We start from the raw sequence: 25466 nt of genomic DNA on the forward strand, positions 1-25466 counted from the left end.
GTACACAGTTGAGTATATCCAGTGGATATCACATGTGATCCCACGTCTGAGACCAAAGAAGCCTGACTACAAGTGTCTTAAAACTGCTTAGCTGAGATGCACCTGTGACAAGTGGCTCAGACTGCCTCGTTCCTAAGAACAAAAGCCGGGATGGCAAGGGGGTACTGGATATGCTGGGCTGGGGAAAAAGAGGGTGGGAGGGGGAGACTGATGGAGATACACCAGGCAGAAGCTGAGCACCAACAAAGAATAAGGAGGTGCAGGGCAGGAGAGGCGTACAAAAAAAAGGGCCAAGCCGTGATGCCGGTGGCTGAGAGACACCTCTGTGCTTCATGCTCTCCTTGCATTCCCTTCTGTCCATGTTCCTGCTCACCGCTCTTCTCCCATAAACTCCCCGCTGGCACCGCCGCGCCAGCTCACCCCAGCAGGGCGGAGCTGCCAGCACACATCAACAGCGGGTATTCATCGCCGCACGTTCGGCACTGCGCGCCGCCGATGTTGTTTCCATCAGAGCGGGGGCGCAAAAGCAACCCCGCTCCACCTCCACCCCCCCCCCACCCCCCCCCCCCCCTCCTACCCCCCCACCCCCCCCCCCCTCCTACCCCCCCACCCCCTGAACACCGTCGGTCTCTCCCCAGCGCCACGCCCGCTCCGTCGCCCGGGAAGCGGTGGCCAAGGCGCGGGACCGCCCAGAGAGGCACAGAGCGGGGGCGGGGCCGAGCCGGGCCAGGCCGGGCTGAGTCGAGTCTATCCAGCCGCGATGGAGGGGGGTGAGACTGCGGGCCTGCTGGCGGAGCGTGGCCCGGGCCGGCTCAAGACGTACCGGCGGCGGTGGTTCCTGCTGGCCGTGGTGTGCCTGCTGAACTGCTCCAACGCCATGGTGAGCGGAGCTGGGCGGCACCAAGCCTCTCGGGCCCGGGAGTGGCCTTTCTGACCGGCGGAATCCGCGGCTGAACGGCGTGCTGGGGAGGAGGGCTGCGCGCGTGTGAGTTCGTGGGGAACCGAGGAGCACCGCGGTGAGGCCAGACTGGGATGGAGCGCAGGTGGAAGTGCTGATGAGACTCCTTGTGGCCCACTGGGAGGCTCAGAAACATCGAGTCTGTGAAGGACGGCTTCAGGCTGAAGGAGTATGCTGTACCCCGTGGGTACAGCAGCACGAGTTGGCTGGGCTTCAATGCTGACCTGGGCCAGTACGCTTAGATGTGCAGAAAAAGGAGTGGGTGGGTCTCCTTCTGGTGTTTGCTGCAAATACAGAATGGTAAAGGAGAGATTTTGCAGCAGGCTAAGGATGACAGAGCTGTGAGGGACCTAGAGCATAAGTCTTACAGAGAGCAGCTGTGGGAACTGGTACCGTTCAGTCTGGAGAAAAGGCAGCTGAGGGGAGACTATCACTCTCTACAACTGCCTGAAAGGAGGTTGTGATGAGGTGGGGTTCAGCCTCTTCTCCCAGGTGACAGTGATGGGATGAGAGGGAATGGCTTCAAGTTGTGCCAGTGGAGGTTCAGGTTGGATATGAGGAAGCATTTCTTCTCAGAAAGAGTGGTGATGCAGTGGCACAGGCTGCCCAGGGAGGGCAGAACCTAGAGGTATTCAGGAACCGTGTGGATGTGGCACTGAGGGGCGTAGTTTAGTGGGCATGGGCTGACAGCTGAACCTGCTGGTCCTAGAGATCCTTTCCAACTTGAAGCAGAATGGTGTGGGAACTTAAATTGCCCATAGATACTTAATTCTGAAAGGCCTAAAGAAGGGACGCTAGATCACACCTATTTGTTGAGCACATTAAATTGTTATCAAGGTAAATATTGCCTTGTTTCCCCATACCAAGTTGGATGCCCAAATCTTCACTCACCAATTCATTGAGGACGTTGTTGATAGTTAATCAGGCAGTGTAGATTTATGCACTTGAGGATTACTATGCCATGAGAGCATGCTGTCTGGCAGCCAAGGTTGGGCATGTTCATTTATGGGAAGGAAGAATGTGTCTTCCATGATGCAGAAGTGCTGTAGCGGAGAAATGAAAAAATACAGTGAGAATCTGGCTGTATGCTGAAACATCAGAAGCTCAGATAGCCTCTTTAGGCAAAATCTCTGTATCCTCTAAGGGTGCGATAAGTTGTCCTGCAGAAAATCAATTTGAAGCTCTGTTGTTTGCTTGCAGTTAGGTCGGCACAGCACAAGTGCATCATGTAACGGGAAAGCACCACTGTTAGCCTGGATGCCTGTCCTGGCTAGGAGTGGGAGTGACAACATAGGGAAAGGATGCTGTACAAAGCTGTTACAGGCCCTCGTGGAAGACTTGAACTTTGCAAATAGTTAATAATGAAACTGAAGAGATACTTGAAATGGTCCTTCAGATACACCTGCAAGTGAACCTGTGTCTTGGGTCATGCTGCTGGAAGGAGGGTACTGTTGTCTGCCTGCTCAGTCTTGTGCCAACATCCTGATTGTCGGTAGCCTTATTTTACCACAGTAGCAACTTGGGCCAGAACTTCCCCACATCAAAACTGTGTGCTTAATAGACACCCTCCGGTACCAATACTGTTTAGTAAGCCTCTGCACATCTGTGGAATTCACAAATATGCTGACACAGAAAGTTGTGACCAAATGTTTTCTGATGCAGATGTTCCTCCCAAATATTAGAGGGGAAAATCACATCAAAACTGAGGGAGTGGTTAAAAGGCCATGAAATCAACTTGGCTGGTTTCTGTTTAAAAGTTCCAGATGGAAAGATTAGCTTACCAGTTCTGTGGCATGAAAATTGCCATGCAAGTTGAGATGTGTCCTTAATTCCTGCTCAGGTGCTGCATGCAGTACTTTGTGGTGGGTATTCCTGTGTCAGTGTGTCTGCAAAATGCAAATGGTGTGCACACCCAACTTCTGAGCTCTTTTATTTGGAGAGAGCAGGTCACCTCATAGGGTGGACTGAGCTTCTGTGATGACACCTTGTATCCTCCTCTTAGTCATGCACACATGCAGCTTTCCTTTTTAGTGGCCTCTGGTGTCAGTGAAAATGACAGACAGCAGGCAGCCTTGAGAGAGGAGGATTGTTGTCAGTGTCACGAGGACAATGTAGGAGCCATTTGTCTGCAGGAAAGCACGCTCTGTCACGCAACAAGGACAGGCTGAGATATAAATGTTTCTTTGTTCATTCTGTTTTAAAATTCTGATTGAGTGAAGCTGGGCCTGACTGTGTGATGATGAAAAGGAAAGTACCTCTGCTCTACATCACCTTGTAAAATTCTTTCTCTATGAGAGAGAATATGAGGGTAGATAAGGAAAGATTTTACACCTGAGAGAAGCTGTCTTTTCCTTGAACATCTGTTACTGACGTGGATTTAAGACACGTGGATTTACAGACACTGTCTGTAACTGCTCCGTGAAGTGACTACTGTCTTGCTGGAGCTTGGTTCTCATATCTCTAAATACTGCTGTTCTGGACACTGCTAGCTGAAAACAGTGTAAGAAATCCGTTTAAAAAGTCCTTAAGTAGGCATCATCTACTTCATGCAGTTTCCGCCTGAAGTCCTGGGCTATGTGGCACTTCTGACCACATCTGGGCTAAGCTTAGGTGACTGCTCCCCAGATGTCTCATGCCACCACTTTTGAGTAAGAGGTGACATTATTATGTGGATGCACTCCATGTTTGTTTTGTTAAATTGACACAGTGTTTTTGAGTGTGTGGGTGTTTAACCTAAAGCTTTGCTGTTCACTAGTACCCAGGAAGTGCTAACTGCTGAGGCAAAAGCCTCCTTTCTCTTTGCCTCCTTACTGCTGAGTTCAAAGGGTGGAAACTGCTTTACAAGAGGAACTTCCTGCCTCAGTGAAGGGGACAGAGAAATGCACAGCAGAATGAGTCTGGGGAGTGCTTCCTGCCCTGCTCTGTGCTTGTCAGCTTGAGTAAGGTGAAGAGGAAGGAAGAGGAAGCAGCAGGCAGAGCTGGTTCACACGTGGCTGGCTGGCTCCTGACTTGCTCTCCTGAAGGACTTGTACCACTACTTGGTGCACTTGGAGAGGAAGGAGAGCCACACAAGTGGGCTGCAGGGCTTTGTGCACACACTCCTCACCCACACCTGTCTGTTCCAGCAGAGCCCTTATAGACATGTATTCACACGCAGCTGCTGCTGTCCAGCGCCTGCTCCTGCCTATCTTCCCATGGTCTTTAAGAGGCTGAAACTGACATCCAAGCTGTCTGTCCTTCCTTCCTGGGCTACTGTATTAGCATGGATGACATCAGCTGAGGCCAGAGGCTATTCGCTTCTGGTCTTGGTGTCAGTTAGCTCGAAGAAGAGAAATCTGGTGTGTGGCTTTGGAGGAGGAGTACTGTGTGTCACAGGAGGACATCCAACATCACTTTCATGGCAGCCACACTGCCTTGTCCTGGTGCATGAGAGAGCATGCTGAGACTGGGCGGCTGCTGCTGAAAGTGACTGCCTGATGATTGCTGAGCTGTGTCTGTTGTAAAGAACAAGGTCTCCTTTCTTATGAGCCATGTTTCTTTTCAGACTGTACAGGAAGGATGTTAAAGAGGCGTTGCCACACTGTGCACAGCTATACAGTCTGCCTGACAGTGAAAAACACTCCAAATGGCAACTTGTGCTAGCTGACACTGCCATTAACATTGCAAAATGCTTGCACCTTATTTGGTTACATGTGCTTTCCACTCTGCAAGTCTTTTTGCTTTTCACATCTAAAATCTTAATTTGTTGGTGTATGTGGAGGTAGACATTGGTTAACAGCTTACATTTCATGAAAACCAATATTTTTCTACTTTATCTGGTGAGGCTGTTTGTATATGTAATGTATTAATATACTTAGGGTGCTCCTTTGACATCTGGCAGTCCCAGGGTTGCATTTATTTATGCTGCCCTCTCCAGCTGTTGCTTAGTGAAGTGTTGAGTCTGCGCTGCCTTTAGCTGTCCCTCGTGCTGCTACCATTGCAGGCAAGGACGTGTTGGCATGCAGCCCACCAGTAACCTCCTGCAGAAGTGGGAGGGAGGACAGATGCTGGACTCCTTTGGAATGGGTGGAGGGAGACTAGATTGTAAGCCTCTTACTGATGTAATTAGGTTGCAGGGATGCTGAAAATCTGTTCTGGTAATGATGGTCATGCTTACTCATTTTTACTCTCTGTTCTGCAGCTATGGTTGACATTTGCTCCAGTGGCTGACCAGACTGCTGCCTACTTCCACATTTCCCTGGAGATGGTCAACTGGCTCTCAATAGTGTACCTGCTCATCTCAATCCCCTTTGGTCTGGTGGCAACATGGGTTCTTGACAGTGTGGGGCTCAGATGTGCTGTGAGTTGAATCATTGAATCATACCATGAGGGCTTGTCACCCAAAGATGGTGGAGGTAACCTCTCTGTGGGTTTAGCAGGACAAAGCACTGGTATGTAGATGGTGAATCTTGTCTTGCTAAATGCAGAAGAGGATGGCTGTGTTGAATGCTCAGTTCTAGTTCAGTAATAGCTGTCACCACCTTGGAAGGGAGGGGGTAGTAGGAAAAGTCATAATGAATGTAGTATTTTTCCTGTTTTTCTGCTTGGTTTTTTTTTTTTTTTTTTTTTGCTTTAGCCATCTGACAGGGACGGACAGCATTGGATGGGGTTTTCTAGGGAGTAGTGTTAATACAGCTATTGTGCTTGTAGGGCCAGTTTAAGGAATGGCAGGACCAGGTGCAAGCAAGCTAGTGACTCCTGTCAGCTCACAGTGTGCAGCTTGGTATCTCAGCACAGTCTTCCGAAAAACTGTGAGACTTGAGATTGTGGCACTTAAACAGGCACTAAGGGAACAGAACACTAGCAGGACCTGTATACTGGATAACTCATTTCCATGGTCTTTGAATCATCACAGCAAGATATATGGGTGATGGCAAAAACTTGAAAACAGAGTGAGAATAGTGAACTTTGGATTTCTACTAAATCCCACAACAGTATCTGTTGTCTTGCATAAGCTGCATGATGGTGTAGACCAGAAAACCTTGATCCTTAAGGAGTCTGGTAAATAGATTATCTTTGGATCAGTAACATCCTGCAGTGATCCAAAGGGGTGGGGACAATCTGCAGGCAGCTTTCTGTGCAGCCATTATTAACCATTATTAGTGTCTCCCAGAATTCATCGGAGACCTTGCTTATGCTATGTTGTTGCATTAAGTTAGGTCCTTCGCGTTGCAACGCACAACCCATGGCTGTTTCTGCTTGCAGGTGATCCTGAGTGCATGGCTGAATATGATGGGTAGCATCATCCGGATGTTCAGCGTCCTGAAGTTCATGAGCTTGGGCTCTCAGAATTACTGGTACCTGTTTGTTGGGCAGTGCCTCTGTGCCTTGGCTCAGCCTCTTGTCATCTTTTCACCAACTAAGCTGGCAGCTTTATGGTTCCCAGATCACCAGAGAGCAACTGCAAATATGATCTCATCCATGTGTAAGTGGTACTACACGGTAACTTTGTTAACTTCCAGAACCTGCTAGCATTTGTACTGCTTTCAGAGACAGCCAGCAAACGAAGCCTTCTCTATACAGTTCTTAGGCCTTGCAAACACAGCTCTAGCCAAAAGTGTCATAGCTTCCTGCAATAAATCAGTGCCTTCAGAGGCTTCACAGGACAGGCAGGCATTCTCATGCTACCAAGTGAGAAATGGGCCTCAGCCATGTCCAAGTGCAGAGTTATAAGTGAGATTCCCAGCCTACTTCTCCTCTGCCATAACAAGATGACTATCTTTGCTGAGGATAGCCCTCGGCATTACTAAATCTTAAGTCTGCAGTGGCTTTACCTGTGCAACTTGTTGAGCGTATGTCCAGTTTGCAAGCTATGCTTGTGGTCATAGAAATCAAATTCTGTAACTAGATAGAGGTGAGGCTGCAGCAGCAGTTTTGTTCACCAGTTCATCCAGTAGCAAGGCTGATCATCTGTTCCCAGTGCATATATTTTACATGCTTACACATGTAAAATATACTTGATGAGCCATGCATACACACTGAATGTGCTAAGTGCAGCAGGACTATGCACACAGAAATAATTTCTCAATTGTAAAGTCCCTAGCAAAAGTTTCTGGAAGCTGGGAAACTGGAGGTACCAGATTTGCTTTCTCTGACCTCATCCTTTTCTTGGTTCCTTTATCTGCTACTAGGGTTAGGATACTGCACTTAAAAGACCTGTTTCCTCCTTCTGTGTGACATTTTCCTTGGCTTCTCACTTCCTTGAGACATACCCAAAAACTGGGCTGACCTGCTGGTTCCAGCTGCCAAATCATTACCTGAAGGTATGAGGAAGATTTCACACTGCCATAGAGTTGTGTCAGAAGAGATAAGTCAGGGGAAAAGGCCAGTTTAGAAAGACACCTGTACAGCTTTCCCAGTGCTTCTGGTAAACTCAGACCATGAATGCTTATTTAGAAGGATGGATATATGTGATGTTAGAACAAGGCAATTCTTTTTGCACCACCTTCCCTAGAGTAGGGTACACAGTTACTTCTTTCCCAGGAGTGAGATAAATCTTTACCTTCCCTTCTGGAGAAGGAGCTCTGTTGTAAGTGTGTTGTGACACCAGTACTACCAGAGGAATTCAGAAGGTGCTGGTGGGCACCACTGGGCCCTGTGATCCTTTGCTGTGATATGGAGGTTCACAGCGTGTAGAAATCTGATTGTTTTAAGTGAGAGAGCATCCAGAGCAGCTAAATAGTATACCATTGATGTAGTGACCTTAGACCTTACATTAATAACTGTGGGAATTAATAAAACTGAAGAGCTAGGAGTAGTAGATACTCAAGATTTGAATCTGTTCAAACTGTGGCTTGCTGAGATATCAGTGTAAGGACTGAATGGGCTGTGATAATAATCTGCTGCAACGCCTGCATGTTGCTGTCTATCAGGCTTTCATTTGTAGCGTCTGGTTACACCCATTACTGTCTGCTGTATAAAATCAGAATTTCATTTTTAAAAAAAGTTTGAATATTGCCTAGAAGGAGCATCTGCCTCAGCCTGTTCATTTACTTCAGTGGTTAATTACCTCACTAACAAATGTCTACATGCTGCTTCTCATGCTTGTTGTGCCTTGGCCATTCAGTTGTGTTGAACCTGTTTGGCAAGAAGTTATGGGCAATCACCCCAACTTGGCTTTGTCTAGGAAGACTGAAATGCTCCAGTACAGTCACTTTACAGTCACTTTACAGGCACATTTCCCTTTTTATTTTACCCAGATACAGAAGTTTTAATGCATCTCCCTGGGAATTGTTGTTTAACTATTTCCATTACATCAGTGAGTACTTTCCAAATACAGAGCAAGAATGCTGTGATTGTTGTGTGCTGTAGCATTATTAATGAGCTTTGGCAGAACTGCTGTTGTTCTATACAAAATATTGGTGTAATTCAGTGGTTGATCTCTGGAATATCCCACACATCAGTAATACTCTCTTACTGAGGAGTGGTGGAAGGTGTGCACTGTGTACATGCTGTGTGCTTATTGGACAGTCTTCACAAAATGTAATATGAGGCTGCTCTGGCTGGTTCCCTAGCTGTATGGATTCTCATTATTTTAAAAGGATATTTTGCTGATTTTTTGCTCCAGGCTAAATATTCATACATCTACAGCACTACCAGCTCTGGCATGTTTGCTGCTTCTGAGAATAAAATTGACAAACACATCCAGTGCACGTGCCAGAAGGTAGCCAGACAATTCTTGGCAACTACCACTTTTTGATATGCACACTGTTCTTGTGGGAGAGGGGTAAGACAAACCAGCTGTGGCTCGCTCCTTTTCCCTAACTGCAAGTGCCTGCAGGATGCTGGTTTTCTACTTACTGTGAAAAATTAGTCTTTTATGGCTGGCTGGCTGTGACAGTGGCTGATCGTGCTGTAGGAATGTACAGGTGAATAAGGAAACCATGGTGCCAGTGAAGCACTCAGGAGACATTGAACTTGGAGGAAGGCTGAGGAAGTGATACACGAAGGCATCACATTGCATTCAAAAGTGTCCCAGCTAGTGCTAGGATTTATGTTTTCATAGCTCCAGACTCTGGTGAGATTCTGAGGTTCTCTGGATTTCTCCTTTATTTGTTGCTGTTCCTGTATAATATCAGGACAGATTACATGTAGTGGTTTATTTTCATTAAGTCCCTATGTTACTGGAACAGCCTTGTGAGGGTGCAGACAACATAATTTGTATATGAAAATCAATTTCCAGCTTTAGGTCTTGTAGGAAGATGGATGTATAAATGAATTTCCTGATGATGACGCAACAAATGTGACAACAGTGAGACCACACAGTTAATTTCTCTCACATGTTTGGTTTCTTCTCTCACATGTTTGGTCTGACTCTACTTGATTTTTGGAAACTGCTACTCTGGTGCTGAGTGGTGATGTAGATTAATAAATGATTATGACTGCTTGCATGAAAAACATCTTTTTATTTTCTTCTAGCCAATCCCTTGGGTATTCTTATAGCAAACATTCTGTCACCTGCACTAGTTCCTGAAGGAAGGCACATCCCATTGATGGTAAATGAAAACTGATTTTATCTCAGCCACTGGGATTGGTTGGGATTTGTGTTTGGAACAGTGGAGCTGGAAAGACCTGTAACATTGCTTTGCTTTCTGTTGTGTAGCTAGGTGTTTATGCCATTCCTGCCCTAACGGCCTGTGTTCTAGCCACTGTGGGGATTCGTGAGAAGGTTCCTCCAACACCTCCTTCAGCCAGTGCCACTAACTCCACCTCTCAGCCTTTCTTCATGGGGCTCAAAATGGTACGTGCTGTAGCACAGAGAGGAACCAGTGTTTAAATGAGAGATGCAGCTTTGACAGGCAGGGATTTGTTAAGGAATCTGCTGAGAAAGTAGGCTCTGAATTTCACTCCATCAGTTCTGCCATGGAAGATTCTCTTCCTCGGGGAGTGAATTCTGCTCACAACAAAGCTGTGAGGGATACTATCTGGCCATTTAGCCATGGCTGGTTGCTCTTTAGCCAGTACAGACAAGAACACTGGACTCCTCCAAGAGGACTGCACAGCCTGAGCTTTCTGAGATGGTAGCAGATGCAGTAACAGATGAAGAAGAATTTGGGCATTGAAGAGATCCCTCCTTCTTACACGGCCTCTGTTTTTTCACTTGTCTGCTGGCTGAACAGACAAGGGGTTCCATATTCCTCTGCTCACAGGGTTGCCCTCAGCATTTCTAACTAAGAGGTCAGAGCATCTAACCCCCTAGTCTGTTGTCACAGCCTGGCCATTTTTCCTTCACCACTTGTTTAAGTATGTTAACTTCTTTCTCTAGCTCCTGAGAAACAAGCCATACATCATCCTGGCAGTGTGCTTTGGAGGAGGAATTGGGATGTTCACCTGCTTTTCAGCTCTGCTAGAACAAATCCTTTGTGAAAAGGGTTATTCAAACGTGAGTTTTTTCCCTTCCTCCCCATTGACCACATCTTCCATGATCCAAATGATTTCCTTGATAAGTAAATCAGAACAAAATGAAGACAATTGAATATGTTGCATTGTCTCATATCTTATTTGCATGTTCTCTTTAATGTATGTTAAGCAGTACATTAATGCCCAGCACAGTTAGTAAGTCTTTCAGTGTAATGGATGATCTAGGTTTTTATTACTGCCTTTGTCCAGGCTCACTTTTGCAATTTAAAAACCTTTTCTCCGCAAACACTGTTTAGGGTATTGCATTTTCTGAAGCTGTTGTAGAACATAGATGTTTAAGCAGCTTTCTGACTTCCCAGAGAGGCTTGGAGACTCATGTGAGCCCTAGAGCAACCAGGCTGCTGAAGGCTGGCTGATGCAATTGCTTTTTTACTTTAGGCAGTCTTACATGAAGTCAAGGCAGTAGGAAATCACAGGTACTGTGACATATCTGTTTCTCCTTTCTTCTCAAGGTACTGGCCAGGTGCAGCTTTCACGGCTGTAAACAGGGTTTGCACAGCTGGTTCCTCCTGCTGTCTCCCTGCAATAACAAGGGGTGCGCCAGTTCCTATGTTTCCCCTTAGGCGGACAGCACTTTAGTCCCACTGCTTGTATCCTCCTGGAGTCCTCTTAAAGCACTCTTAACTCCAGCTGTTAGATGTCTGCACATTGACCTGCCTTGCTGCACGTTCAGCTTCCCTTGCCAGGCATGCCAAAATTTGTCATCCAGTGAAACCTCAAGACTACTCTGTTGTCCTACATGTGTAGGAGCACTGATTCTGGGCCCAGTTGTTTGCAGCCCACAGCCCTGCAGTGAAAACTTGCTCTGCCTCAGAAGGTGACCCGCTAGCAGCAGGCAGGTGGATCAGTCAGTGACATTAAAACCTCATTCCTAACCACTGTGTTTTCTCAGCTACTTAATTTTTATGTCCACTAGGTATTTGCTGGCCTGGATGGTGCTCTGTTCACAGTGTGCGGTTTGTTGGGTGCCTTCCTGCTAGGATTGTATGTTGACCGGACAAGGAATTTCATAGAGTCCACTAAAGTCTGTTTCTGTCTGAGTGCCCTTGCCAGCATCGTTTTTGCAGTGGTGAGTTCTCCCTTGCATTGTACCACACCTATGGGCTTATTTCTGTTGCCATCTAGTAAATCATCAGCTCAAAACAGGGTCATTTGATGTCACAGTATTTATTAAGCTTTTATGAAGATAGGATTTTTAACAGAAAAACCCTTTTCTGGAGATTTCACAGAGTGAAACTTTGGAGCTTCAGACAGAGCTTCAGGATGTAAATGAATTGATGCAATTTACTTCCTTATGTTGGATCACTTCTTTCTTACCCCTCCTTTTCTTTCTCACCCTTGTCCCATACAGACAAACTATTAGTTCAAAGCAGTAAAATAAAATCCACCCATCCAAATCTGCTTGATGCCCTGATGTTTTGAGCTCTGAATCCAGACACAGTTTGTACTTCACAAGCTCCATCCAGGCCTCTGGAGCTCTGCTGCAAGACACCTGCTGTTTCTTTGGGAATTTAAAGCATTATTAAGGAATGAGGTTACCAGTACTCTGGCTGCAGGGCTTACCACTTTCTTAGTGGTGAGACAAGGCCATTTTTTTCCACCAGATCTAGGAATTAGGCTGCTTTGAGATTAAATTTAGCACCAAAGTTTGTGGATTGTTCAGATTTTTTCTTTGTGTTTGTTTGTTTGTTTAAATATCCCAGTGTTACAAACATGAATCTAACATGATAAGGAATAGTTTTAAGTGTAAACTGAGCTATAGTATCCCAGTGAATTCTCACATGTAATTCAATGCAAATTGCCAGTTCTGAAATGCTTATCAGGATGACAGAGTGTGTTTCACTGAGTTGTGGAGATAAAGCAAGTGCATTTGCAGTTAGTAAGTTCAGAAAATCAAGTCACAGTACTGTGACTGCATCCACATTCTTCACGTAATTCTGCTGATCCTCTGTTGCCTGGCTTAAAAAGCTAAATGTTCACTGAGTAGCAATGTGATGACTCTAGAGATTTGAAGAATGAAGAAATACAGTGCTGGTGGATAGCAAATGCTTGGGACTACCTGCAGGTTATGAGTTCAAAGACCTTCTGTGCAGCAAAGTTGACTGAGATTTTTATGCTGTTTTTCTGCCTGCAGGCTTCTCGGTTCAGAGATCAGGCCATTGCTCTGGCCATCTCCTGCTCAATCTTTGGTTTCTTTGGTTTTGCCATGTACCCTGTAGCCATGGAGCTGGCAGTGGAGTGTTCTTATCCTGTGGGAGAAGGCACATCTACAGGACTGATTTTTGTTGCAAGGTAAGCAGACAAGTTAAATCCAGGTGACAGATGAACGTGGGTTCCTGTGCACACACAGGTTCATTGATGCAGACAGAGCAGAATGAGCATCACTGTCAGCCATGCCTTTGCCTTTGGCAAGGGATGAAGTGGCTGGCTGAGCTGTGGAGTCAGTGAACTTCCACTAAAAGTTTTGATACTTTTCTGCTGCAGGAGTGACTGAGCCCTAAGCAGTGTTATGCCTGCTCAGTACCACTTTTGTGTAACAAGTGGAGCTGCAGCAGCAAGAAACCAGTCAAAGAGGGGCAACAGACACTTGATTTGAAAGCACTTGTCTCCCGCTGGTTCTGAACTTCATTGCTGCTATCGGCCAGCTGTGATGAGGAGGAGGCTGAAATCTTTTTCCCATCCTCACCCCTGCAGTGAGAGGTATTTCCAAACCTCTAGCCAGTGACTAAGCCTCAGCACCTTGACAGCTATAGTTCAGTACCTTCCCAGCTTTGCAGTGATTGCACTGTCATCCTGCTGTATTGGCAGGGTGTTCTGAAAGGCTGATGTGGCCTGTGAACCAGAGCCTGTTAGCCAAGGGCGTTGGTCAGGAACAGCTGATTGCGGCTTTCTCTGCAAGAAGGACCCTGTTCTGGGCATTGCTTTCTTTTACTGAGGAAACTGGACTTGTTTTGGTCATTGGTGAAAGACGTAGTCACTGCATGCTGGCTTCTCTCCACAGCCAGATTGAAGGTGTGGTCTTTATGATTCTGCTGCAAGCTCTCACTGTCCGTGTTTCTAAGGACCCATCTTCTACCTGCGCTCTTGACCAGGATGGAGCCCTAGACTGGACAAGTAAGCACATCTTTAAAAAACAATGCTGCATGCTCAGCTGCACACTACATGTCCCCCACTCCCACCTATGTCTCACTGTTAAGGACCCTGCAAGACCAGTTTCTACTGCACCTGTCTCTGAGCTTCACCACTCTTACTGGAAAATCCTATCCATGCAGCACACACAGCCTGTGCTGCTATGCAATGTGGCAAGTCAAGACTACGGACACACTGACTAAAAACTAATTCCTTTGCTTCTGCACACATAGATGTTACAGGGTTTGTAGTGTGCCTGTGCAGCCTTGTTCTGACTTATTCCACACTACTGTTCCTAGCCAGGAGAAGGCAAACTGAGATGAAATGGAGCACAAATATGCTTGCACTGTAAGCTAAATTCTCATTTTGATCTCTTATTTATGTAATACTAACATCAGTTCCTAAGGACACACCGTAACACAGAGGCTGGCAAGCATTTTTTCTTTTAAATTTTCAGCTGAGCAGGAATCCCCAGAACCAGCTCTACTTGCTGACAGGGAACAAGACTTCGCTGTCCCCAAAAAACAATATGGCTTCCTCAGGGTGGTGAGGTTCAGAGAAGCCATTGATGTCCCATCCCTGGAGGTATTCAAGGCCAGGTTGGATGAGGCCCTGGGCAGCCTGAAGTAGTGGATGGCAACCCTACCTGTGAGAGAGAGTTGGAAATGGGGCTTGTAGTTTTCTTCACCAGTCCCCAACACGCAGCTGTACACACACATGCACACAAAATACATGCAGATGTATTCCCACAAACTCACTGCGTGCAGTGATGTAAGACCTCCAACCTGTGGGGCCTTGGAGGACTTGAGCCCTGGCAGATTTCACTCAAATGATCTTTCAGAGTCCTTGTTATGTGAGGTGGGATTTGACTTTCACCCAACCAGTGTTGCCCAGTCTTAAGCTGTACATTGTCCTCAGGCTAGCCCTGGAGAGATTTTCACCTGGACCGTGCAGTTGCTCTGGACTTTTGCAACACTGGAGTATGAGGATTCAGTTCACCATCTAAAAATGTATCTTGTTTGCAGCTCCAGTCCTGTTGATGGCAGGCCTCTGCAGTGCCATGGCATGTTTCTACGTCATCTTCTTTCACACTGACTACAAGCGGCTCCATGCTGAGACAAACAGTAGTGACACGGTCAAGGCAGAAGATACAGGATCAGATGATGCTCCTGAAGCCTAATCCAGCTGAGGAGGGCATACCAAGGGACCAGTCAGGGAAGGACTCAGGCCTGTGAGCAGGGTTCAGGAATGCATGTGGTCAGCTGGCAGGCGGGGATGTGGGTCCTGCTGCAAAACAAGCACTTTGGATTTCAGAAGGGGGGGGAAGGGGGGCTACTGCAGGCATTGGGGCACATTTGCTATGCTTCCCCCAGTCTGGTATTTATTTGTGAGTGTAGCACTGGGCTGCCAGAGAGACCAAAGGAACTGGACAACTACACAGATAACAGGGATTTCTCCCTGACTTGGTTCAAGCTGAAGAAATGTCGCAGAGAACAAGAGCATCATATTTCACCATTTTTGCACGTGTACTTGGATCAGAAGAGAAGCTTTAAAAGGGGTGGAAGCACTTCCTACCACAAACATGCCAGAAAAATTGCCTTCTAGAACTGTGGTTCTCATACAGTGTAAGGATTCTTCCTGTTAAGTGTGGAGCTCCTAGGAGGCACAATAGTGTGGCAGGAGCTACATCATTCTGTTGCAGTGAGGAGATGTAAGTGTATGATCTGCAATATAAATCTGTTGCAAGTAAGACACTTAGTCCTCTCTTAGAAACAGGAAAAGAAAACAGGACTGTTAGAGAAAAAATGAGTAAGCAGCAGACATTAAGTATGCCAGTTTTCCTTGCCCTGTCTGGTCACTTGCTGGATGCTGAGACATTTTAGATCAGTTTGTTTTAGCTGGGCTCTGTTTGTTTCATCATCTGTCCTGCAATTCCATTGATTCAAGCTGTGCACAAGAAGACAAACTTGCTGATGTGATTAGGGTTGTGTATTCCACCAAGCCAAGACATGCTTTCCCATAGGATAAAGTCAGTCAGTCATGCAGAAGTCAGGTCACTTTTTTGTGAATGGTGTGGCAGTGCTTGGTGGCGCAGAACTGGCAAGAGATCTGGCAAGATGACTATGTAGAGAATGGACAGCACCTGCACAAGTTCCTGCAGATTACAGGGACTTTTTTGAGGAAGATCAAGTAAGAAACAACATCCAAAACCTTCGATTTCTCTCTGCAACTGACAGCTATTCTTCAGTATTTGAAGAGACTGTTAGTGACCCAAAAGATCCCTTCAGAGTTCTGTTACACTACCAATTACAGTGGGTCTAATGGTCTTTTCATTTTACAACAATACTTGCACAGCAGCCCAGTGTCCTGCTTTGGTGTTCAGGTCTTAACATACAACTTCAGGACTTTCTACTTTCGAATATTTTGGTGCTAAAAAAAACAGATGGTGGAACTTGGGGATGTTTCATACCATGCGGCTTGCAGGGGGATCTCAGAATTGTTGACCTCTGAAAACAGTGACTGTTTTCCTCCACTCTGGTTAGATGTTCACAAGGCAAAGAATGCACTTTCCCTAAGAAACAAGGTAAAAAAGAACTTTCTCAATGACTGAATTCTCTTCTGTGTTAGCATGTAGTTAGCTATAGATGTCCCGTTCATTGCCAGGACGACCTTTAACGGTTCCTTCCAACTCAGATGATTCCATGATATGGAATTTTCTCCCTTTATAAAACAAATTCCTGCATCTTTCTAGGGAGTCAGCTAGTTCTTACAGCTCCAGCCTTGCTATCCTTTGCAAGCACTGATGTCTGTCAAGGTGAGCAGGAAGGATGTCTTAAACTGAAGTGAAGCAAGATGAATACAGATCTATCAGAGGAATGAAATTAGCCATCTCTGACACTAACTTGTTGGTAATTTCTGCAGCCTTGGGACTAATACATGGAATTAACACCAAATACACCAGTTCACTTCTGAGTCCTGATGTACTGGGAAACAAAAATCACTTGGTACTTCATAAATTTATATATTAACAAATGCTTATGTTTTTTAATAAAGGGTAATTTAATAAAATATTAAGAAAAAAATCATCTTTTCTCACTTTTTATAGATGCAAAGGTGCATCACATCTGTTACAGCAGAAATGAAAGGTTTCTATGCTTTGCATTTGTGCATGAAGTTGTGTTTGAAATCGTGATGTTGAGTGGTATCTTAGATCTCTAGAAAGGCAGTATGAAATTAGCTGAAGGTGATACTACAGTTACCTTTATGCTCAAGGACAGGTTGAGAGAGGTAACTTATAGCAAGCATCTTCAAAATCTGTAGTCCTAGTCAGAATCTACCTTACGGGAGTTAAATACTCTTATCTTTATCCAATCATATAAGGGAACACTGAAAGGCAACATTTTTTTTTCCATCAGACATACAGGTGTGCAAAGCTTATTCTGCATTCCAGATATAATGTGAAGTGGGCTGTTCCTTCACAAGGGTTGTCATACACTCACAATGTACTGAAAAGGCATGATGGTGTGCCTAACAGTGGAGCTAGGTAGTTTGTGCGCAGCTTGCACTACCATTTATTTGTACTGGTTGTGCTAACTTAACGTTTAGTCTCCAGAACAAGAGAGTCAAATTTCTGCCCAGGTCAAACCATCGCTACAAGTTAGCTTACTGCTCTGTGTCCTTCTCAGGAGTGCACAACTCAGCTGCTGCTCACAGGCCTTGGAAAGCCTATGAGTAGGAAGCTGAAATCTTCAGGATAGAGGGATTTTGATGTTAAGACATGGCCCTGGCATGCTGGATTGATGGATATGTGTCTTCTTCCTGCCAAAGGTCTGCTCTGACAGCATTAGCAAGCTTTCTGTGACTCTCAGTCACAGTAACTCGCAGTCACAGTAACTCTCATTAAAGGCCTTGGTAGTAGGTATCACTTGTACTGCAGAATACTAGCAAAGATGAGTGGTCCTTGCAGTGGTGTGGTCTCCCTAGAGGCTTTCTGGTTTTCTAAAAGGCAAAGATGTAAAGGTCATTTGGTTGGTCAGTCAACTGCTCCCATCAGGTAATTCTGGATCTTAAAGGAGTCCTCTGTGATAGGGATGCGCATTCTTTCCACCCTTCTCACAGCTCTCTGCCCTCTTGATGCAATCTCCTCTTGGGCCTAGCAAATGAAGGCCAAGTTCTCAGGAGTCTAGGGGTGAACTATGCTACACCCTGGAGACCAAGCACTTCTCTCCAAACAGTTCTCACCTGCACTGTCCTGTAGAGACCAGATTTAACTGTAGGTGTGAGAAAGGGAGAAGGAGTTGTACAGATAAAAGCACTGTATAGGATGTTCCTTTGAGTACAGCTACGTAACAGCCTTGTGGAGAGGTCAGGTGAGCTGCCATGAGGTGAGCTGCCAGTCACCAGTACTGCCATGCGGCACTTCTGATGGGGCATGTCAGCAAAGAGCCTGCTGCCTCCACAGCTATTTGCCCACTAGTACAGGAAGACAACACCTACAGGACTGGGTCACCTATGATACAGACTAGGCTATAGTAGGTACGCCTCTAGGTCTGTAGCATGTTTAAAACCAGTGGCCTTGTTCTCAGTTCCACTGTGTTCACACGGCTTTGCAAACAGCTCCCTCTGTAGCTTTAGCTCAACTCAAAATGGTAGTTTAGGATGGAAGAAAATATGTCCCAGCACCACATATGCTGCAAGAATGAACAAAACTAGACTATGTGGGATGCTTTGTGGAAAAAGATCTTGGAAAGGTTTTAGGAACAATATTAACTTTCTGCCTGGGCAAGTTTCTCTCATGTACACCCTGTGAGATCCCATTTCAGGAAGTCTCAGACTCTCAGATCAGTCTCTGAGAGTGTGGTGACAGAACAAGTCTGGTTTTCAGAGTACATAGTTGTGACCACTGAAGACAGCAAGGCGTTTCTGTGGGGCAGTCCTGAATTTGGAGCCTCTAGTTTCTAGACAGGAAAAGGCAGTAGCAGAAGGCAGTAGAAGGCTGGAAGTAATGGGGCTTCTGGAGCATTGAGCATCTCAAAACTCTAGAAATCCCCTGAGATCCAAACAAGGAACAGCAGTAGGCAGACAGCATTTTTCATGGTCAAATCCCACTGGTGGCAAAAGCCAAGTTTTTGCTTTTCCTGAAGCCCAGACATATGTGACAGCCAAACTCACTCTGCTGTTAGTGGGAGCAGCTGGGGCTCAGGTCCTCTGGTAGCTGTACTACTTTGCTACCTCAAATCCATGGGCTGGTAGTACATCATCACTGCCAGCCCCTTTCTGAGACATGTCTGCGAGATGTAGGTGTAAGATGTTAGCATTATTAAGTCTTAAAAGGCCATGAAACAGCTTTTCTGTTATTTTTTGGGTCTAGCACAGACTGAGGTCTTTGGATTCAGTCATGCAGCGATCAGGAGCCCGGGAGTAGTTTCAGTCATTTCGAGCTGTATCTCGAAGGCCGTGAAGCAAAGCGCTGGCTGTGGGCAGCATCACCGCCACTCTTACGGCTACCGCTACGCCAGCAAGCTGCTTCCAGCCCCACAGCCGACTGCCTCCACGCCTGCGCAGTGCCGCTTCCTCGGCGGGCCACTCGATAGCCAGTGGCCGCACGGGGGCGGTAGTGCCGCAGTGGAAGACGGGGCGGAGGGGAGGCGGAGGCGCGTGGATGCCGTCGGTCGTACTGTGCGTACGCATGCGCTCAGCTGTGCCTGTAGGACGGAGAACGGACACTGCGCATGCAGTTTGTTTGTATCTTGATTAGTGGTCAAGAGTCGTGCGCATGCGCGTGGTTCTGCGCGCAGTGTGGGCTGAGGGCGGGGGGAGGGTTGTCGCTCACTCGCGGTTCCCGTCTGCCAGCGAGCTGCGTAGGCACTGGGCTAAGAAAGAAAGGCTCCCAGACACAGTAAGAGTCCATCCGTAGTTGTGTCAGCGGCTCTTCCAGCCTCCAGAGGTCCTGCTGGCAGCTCTGGTACCACAGCGCCCTGTTGTGGTTCAGGGTGGAGGAGCTGGGGAGCCATAGGCAGACAGGAGTGGGCACAGACGGCTCTCGGCCGGCAGTGGTCAGGTGTTCTTTTCCTTTGTGGGGGAAGGACAGAGCCAGGGCTTAGAGCTAGGATGCTCAGCCCCTGGGGATGAGAAGTGCTGCACGCCTGCTGGGCACCACAGAGGCTTACTCCTCTTGCAATAGCCATAGACTCTTATTTTCAGGAGCAGGGCAGGTGTGCCTGGAATGCAGAGTGAAGATGTTCTCTAAACTTCGAAGGGTCATAATGCTGCACTGCTGTTTTATGGTGGTGTAGGGGTACTTCGGGCTCACGGGATGCTGCCAAGGCTGTGTGCTGTCTTGTGTGCCTGCTTTGCACAACCCTGTGCAACCTCAGGCTCCCAAGTTAAGGCAGAGCCTGCCTGCCCTCCCCGGCCACAGCACAGGATCTCTTTAGGGGACTAGAAGCAGAAGTCACCTAGCAGCTAATGGCATGTAATTAACAAACCTGTAATTAGCTTTGATTTTAACCGTAAGTCATGTGGACTGAGCAGTCTTACCTTGAGAGAGTAGAGGAATCCACCCTGGGGAGGGGTGGCAGCTCAGCTAACACCATTTCATGGAGTGGCAATTCAAGGCTATGGTTACCCTAGGAAGAACACGTGCAGTGGCTTGTAACCGTGTTTGTATTTTGGCTTGGGTTAGGTGATGTTTCATACTGTCACTACTGTATTGCTTGGTAAAGGAGAGCCTTCAAAGACTGGTGTTTGTGACCAGATGTTTCCCACAGCTCCGAAGTAGACTCTCAGAGACAAATCTGATGTCTTTATGCACAAGCACAACCCCTAATTTCACAGGGGTTGACCTCAAAATATGTGTTCATAGAATCACGGAATAGCCAGGGTTGGAAGGGACCTCAAAGATCATGAAAGCAAGTGAAATCACTCAGCTGAGTAGCTGGGAGCATATCCTTTTGCCAATTTACTGCTCTGGCAAAATACCTGCAATAAGTATTGAAATAAGCCACAGATTCAAGCCACCATTGGGGGGGCATCTCCTGTCCTCCTTGGAAGGGGATTGCTTCAAATTTACACTGTCCACTGCATTAAGCAATTTAATGGACAGTTACGATTTGTGAGGAGGGAAATATGGTTTTATTCAAAGTGTAGTAGATGGCTGTTGTGCTTCTGGGCTCTGCTGGATGAATGGTGAGGATGTTTCTCTTGGAACAGCAAAAATCCATTTTCTTCCACTTTCATTAGCAGCACTGAGATTGCTCAGTGTGTCACATTACAAAGTGGTGCCTTTCTTCCAGATACTGGTGTCCGGAAACATGACATGATCCATTCAGCCACTGGGCAGAATATGTGGTTTTGCTGGGGTTATTTTTCTTTTTTCTTTTTTCTTCTTTTTTTTTTTCCCCCCTCTGTAATCGTTCAATAAAGTGTCTTCACACTCAGCAGCCCAGTGGAAATGCATTTAGTCTTCATCTGTCTCTGGATCTGACCCCTAAGTGTGATGTTTTTTCTCCTCCTGGGGTGTTGCTGTAAACAACAGCACACGAGTTTTGTCCAGAGTGCATGGTTACTCCTGCTGCAGCACTCTTGCATAACTGAAGAGCCTGCAACATGTTGAAACTTGGTTTTAAATAGTCCTATGAAAAAAAAAGCTACCCATCTGGTACATTAGCCTACAGGCAGAGTGAGTGTCCTCCCCTGTCCTATCTTGCGCTTTGTGGCTAGCTGGTGCTGCATGTATGTAAATGTGACTAAAACTAAACAACAGGCTGTCAAAGCAAGCAATTCTGCTTCAAGGGAGGCAAGTAATAAGTTTTGCAGTTTTCTAGTTATGACTTCTGAAAATGATTGCGTGGAAGGAAGACTGCCTTTTAGTAGCTTCATCAGCCCTTCGTCTGGCCTATTGATTTGCCTTCCACCTTGCAGTTTACAGATTTTCCATACTGGCAGAACTTCTTAGAACCAAGAAATGGGACACTTGAAATTGTCTCACAGAGTAAAGGGGAATTGTCAGGAAGTCCCTGAATTAGGCTCAGCCTAACTCAAGGATGAAAGGTTTCTGAAGTTTTTGATCATTAAATGGTTTACAACAAGCAGTAATCCTGCCTGTTGTTGGAGGAAGAGCAACATGAAACTATGATGGGTAAAATATTTGAGGCTGAGCTAGTAGGAAGCAATTAGTTACTCCTAGTTCTACTGACACAACTTTCTAGTTTTGTTTTACAGTGGAACTGAAGAGTATCAGCAGTGACTTTCATGTCTGTGAGGGTTGCCTACAGCCTTTTCTTCGTGTTTGTTTGACAACTTTCTGCTTAGTTTACCAAAAAGTGATTGCCTACTGTGTAAAACTAGATAAAAGTGTTTATGAACACATTTAGTTTTAGATATATGCATCACTGGTGTCTGTGTGGCAAGGTCTTTCTTTTCTAGGGATGTTTACTACTGTGATTGCATGTGATTCACTGGAAACACATCCTGTCACTCCTTTGGATGGGTTTGGGAAGGTTCTGCATGGGGTTGGTATGGATAGCTGATCTCATGGTGTGGCTTATGGACAGACTAAGTACTCTGGAAGCAAGCACATAGCTGCAGATCTTGTGTTGATACCGCTCAGTGTTTATTGCTGAAGATACGGATTTCTGAAGCTAAAGACTCTGGCAGGCCTGGGTCTCATAGGAGCAATGGCAGTGCATCTTGTGCTAAGCCCCGTGGCTGCCTTCAGGAAGGCAGGTGTGATGGGCGGGTTACCCTTTGCTCATCCATCAAGCCACTGCCATACCTCCTTCTCAGCAAAAGGGGGAGAGAAAATGCATAGGTTGAGATAAGGACAGGGATATCATTTGTCAATTATAGTCACAGGCAAAGCAGACTCAACTCAATATTTTGATTTATTGCGTATCAGTAACAGAGTGGAATAGTGATAAATGAAAACAAAACTAAAAAATAGCTTTTCTACCCCTATGTTTTCTTATCCTCTTCCCTACTCCCCACTCTTCCATCTCCCCACAACTCTGAGCAGCACAGTGGTTGTAGTTAGCACTTCATGCTGCTCCTTTCTCATGCTGCTCTGATATGTGGTCCCTCGTGAGGGCTTCATGAATTGCTTCAGTGCTGGTCCACTCCATAGTGTACAGTCCACCAGGAATACACAGCTTCAGTCTAGGTATCCTGCAGGCCACAGTTGCTGTCAGGAGTCCGCTCCTGCACGGGCTCTCCATGGGTTGCAGCTTCCATCAGGCCAGATCTGCAGCAAGTGGAGTCCATCACAGGCTGTTCAAACACAGTCCTCCTCAGGCTGCACAGGGACAGCCTGCTGGTCTTCACCACAGGCCACAGGGGCGCTTTTCTGGTGTGGAGCACCTCCTTCCCTGCTTTTTCTCTTTATGGCTGTTTCTCTCACAGCTTTCTCTGGCATCACAGCTACTGTGCACTGGATTTTTTTTTGTTGTTTTTTTTCCCCTTAAATTTGTTATCACAGAAGCATCATGAGGATTGCTGATTGCTCAGCTGCAGCCAGTGGGTGGTCTGTTTAGGTCTGGGTGGAACTGGCTGTGTCTGGAGACAGCCTCATGTCTCTTCTCACATGGAAGGCCACCCCTTCAGCTCCGTGCACTATCAAAATCTTGCCACGTAAACCAAACACCGAGGCCTTTCTTGTACACTGAGGGCCACCTGTGCCAAATTTTCACGTTTCTAACCTGTTGTCTTGTTAGTAGTCCTGGTGCATCAGAACCTCCTGCAGCCACTCACAGACATCTGTGACAGAGACACTGACACATTCAGATGTAAGAGTGCCCAGCACCAGACCCTGGTGTCTCTGGAATAAGTGAGACTAGCATGTATATGGATTAGAGAAACACAGGACCTATGAGGAAATCTTACATTTCTTTAGAGAGGGCAGAAGTCTGTGTTTGAATAGAGGTGAGGACAAGAGCAGTGGAGCAACATCATGAACTGGAGCAGCTAGAATTGAAGTGTCCACCCAACTATTCTGTTTTCTATTCCTGCCTATCTGTTGCATAACAGGAATCCAGATTCATTTACAAGTGTATAAACAAATGCAGCCAGAGAGAAAATGGCACTGAGGTGTGTATCCAGATAGATAAATTGTGAATCGCAGAAAGGATCGAGATGCACTCTGACCAGGCACACGTGTGTTTAAAAATAAATAAAACACTTCTGCATATACTGATGTCTTGATTTCAGGACTTTCATTAATGTTTTACTCTCTTTTCCAAATACATTTGTCCCCTGCCATGCATTCAGAGATGCCTTCACTATTACCTTGCAGAGTGTGCTTTACTAAATCTCTGTCTCAGCAGCATTGCCACATAAGCAGTCCCTCGTTTTCTAACTGTGCTATAACATGCAGCTGCATATGCCTTGCACCACAGTGGCATGATTTCTGTCCTTCACCAAGACTAAAGATGTTCAATAACAGTGAGCCATTCCTCTCTGCACAGAGAGCAGATGTAGATGCTTCAGCTTCATGTGCACTCATGCTGCTCCCTGTAATATATGCCTGCCCAACCAGGTGAGAGAAACACCTGACTGGTTCTACATGTCACATCCCATCTGGCAGCCCCCAAGCTTCATGGCATTGCTGGGGGAGGCTGCTTCATTGTGACCTAGGGTGCAATGCTTGAGACTTCACTTCTGGCACTGTCAGATGATACAGCTGCTTCTCTCTTTACTGCTCTCTTATCACAAATTTTTATGCTGCTTTTCTTCTTATTTTCAAGCCAACTCCTTGTGTCAAAAGTCTTGTCTGTGATTCCTTAGTTACTGTTTAATCCAGCTGGTGGCCATCTTACTCTTTAGCATTATCACTTTGGGGTTTCCCAGCAACTGGGACTTCTCAGTGCAGTTTAGTGAGTTTCATTCACATACGTATCTCAAATTACACCCCTTTCTAATCTGATATTATTATCCATGCCATTTCACAAAGAGATAAGTGTTTGCATCCTCACATCTCTCTGTTACTCTTGCAAGGTATCTGATCCTTAATGGCATATTCTCTAGTATTGACGTGTTAATCCTCCCCCACAGTCTTCAAAGTGCATAATATTATGCACTAACATGAGTGGCACTAACAAGCCTTCAAGACTCACTTAATGCTGCTTCTTTACCTGTTGTAAGAGCAATTTTCTTGCAGACTGCATCTCTTTACTTGTCATGATGTGGTTGAGCACATGCTTCTCCATTGGAAAAGTTTCTTTACCCTATTGTAATTCTCTGATTAGAGTTACCTGTTTAATCATTTCCTTCAGATAGTGTACTCCCTCATTCCCCCTTTACCACACTGAAGGCAGAGTTTGATTCTCTGTATTGTTATTACTATCTATTTATTCATTTATTTATTTTTTAATACAATTGTGAGCTCTGTCTTCTCTTTCTGGACAAAGTATATCCTAGGAATGTGTGTTTGGTTCATTTCAGAAGAACTTCTGAGCAAACCCTGAAGATTATTGTTGGGAACATATCAGAGTATTTTGTTTAATCTCCTATGTCTGCTTCTCAGAGCATACTTCATTATCTTTGAACTGTCTGGTTTTTGTCCATCCTCTCAATTTTATGTCCCTAACAAACTGTGAAGGTTTCAATTTTTGTATGTCTCAGCATCAAATATCCTTGTGTGAGAGTACTGTCCTATAGCATCAGATAGCATGACAGAATTAACACCTCATTCATCCCCACATATTATTTTTGTCTTCAACTGCACGTCCAGCATGATAGAAGTGTCTGTAGTAAACAAAAAGCAGCTGCTCTGATTTCTGAGGAGATATACAGGCCTGGCAGGGGTTGTCCTACAAAATTCCGACTTTAACCTGGCTCCCACCAGGTCGTACATGGTGCCATTTGCAGTTCGGTGCTGTGTACTGGTCTCCATATTCCTGTCAGATCCTAGTCAAAGACAGAACCA

At 45.9% G+C, this 25466-nt stretch overlaps 1 protein-coding gene across 1 annotated transcript; it reads left to right on the forward strand.

Moving 5' to 3' along the window:
* The first annotated feature begins 714 nt into the window (after positions 1 to 714).
* On the forward strand, positions 715 to 16629 carry SLC49A3 (solute carrier family 49 member 3). Its single transcript, XM_052701202.1, has 10 exons — positions 715 to 880; positions 5139 to 5297; positions 6203 to 6422; positions 9416 to 9492; positions 9600 to 9737; positions 10263 to 10379; positions 11334 to 11486; positions 12552 to 12709; positions 13419 to 13531; positions 14572 to 16629. Exons 1-10 carry the CDS (start codon positions 761 to 763, stop codon positions 14724 to 14726), a joined length of 1410 nt encoding a protein of 469 aa, XP_052557162.1. The 5' UTR covers positions 715 to 760; the 3' UTR covers positions 14727 to 16629.
* The last annotated feature ends 8837 nt before the right edge of the window (positions 16630 to 25466 follow it).

This window comes from Tympanuchus pallidicinctus, unplaced genomic scaffold (assembly GCF_026119805.1).
Source record: "Tympanuchus pallidicinctus isolate F22 unplaced genomic scaffold, pur_lepc_1.0 scaffold4, whole genome shotgun sequence".
In the NCBI taxonomy this organism is placed as follows: Eukaryota; Metazoa; Chordata; class Aves; order Galliformes; family Phasianidae; genus Tympanuchus; species Tympanuchus pallidicinctus.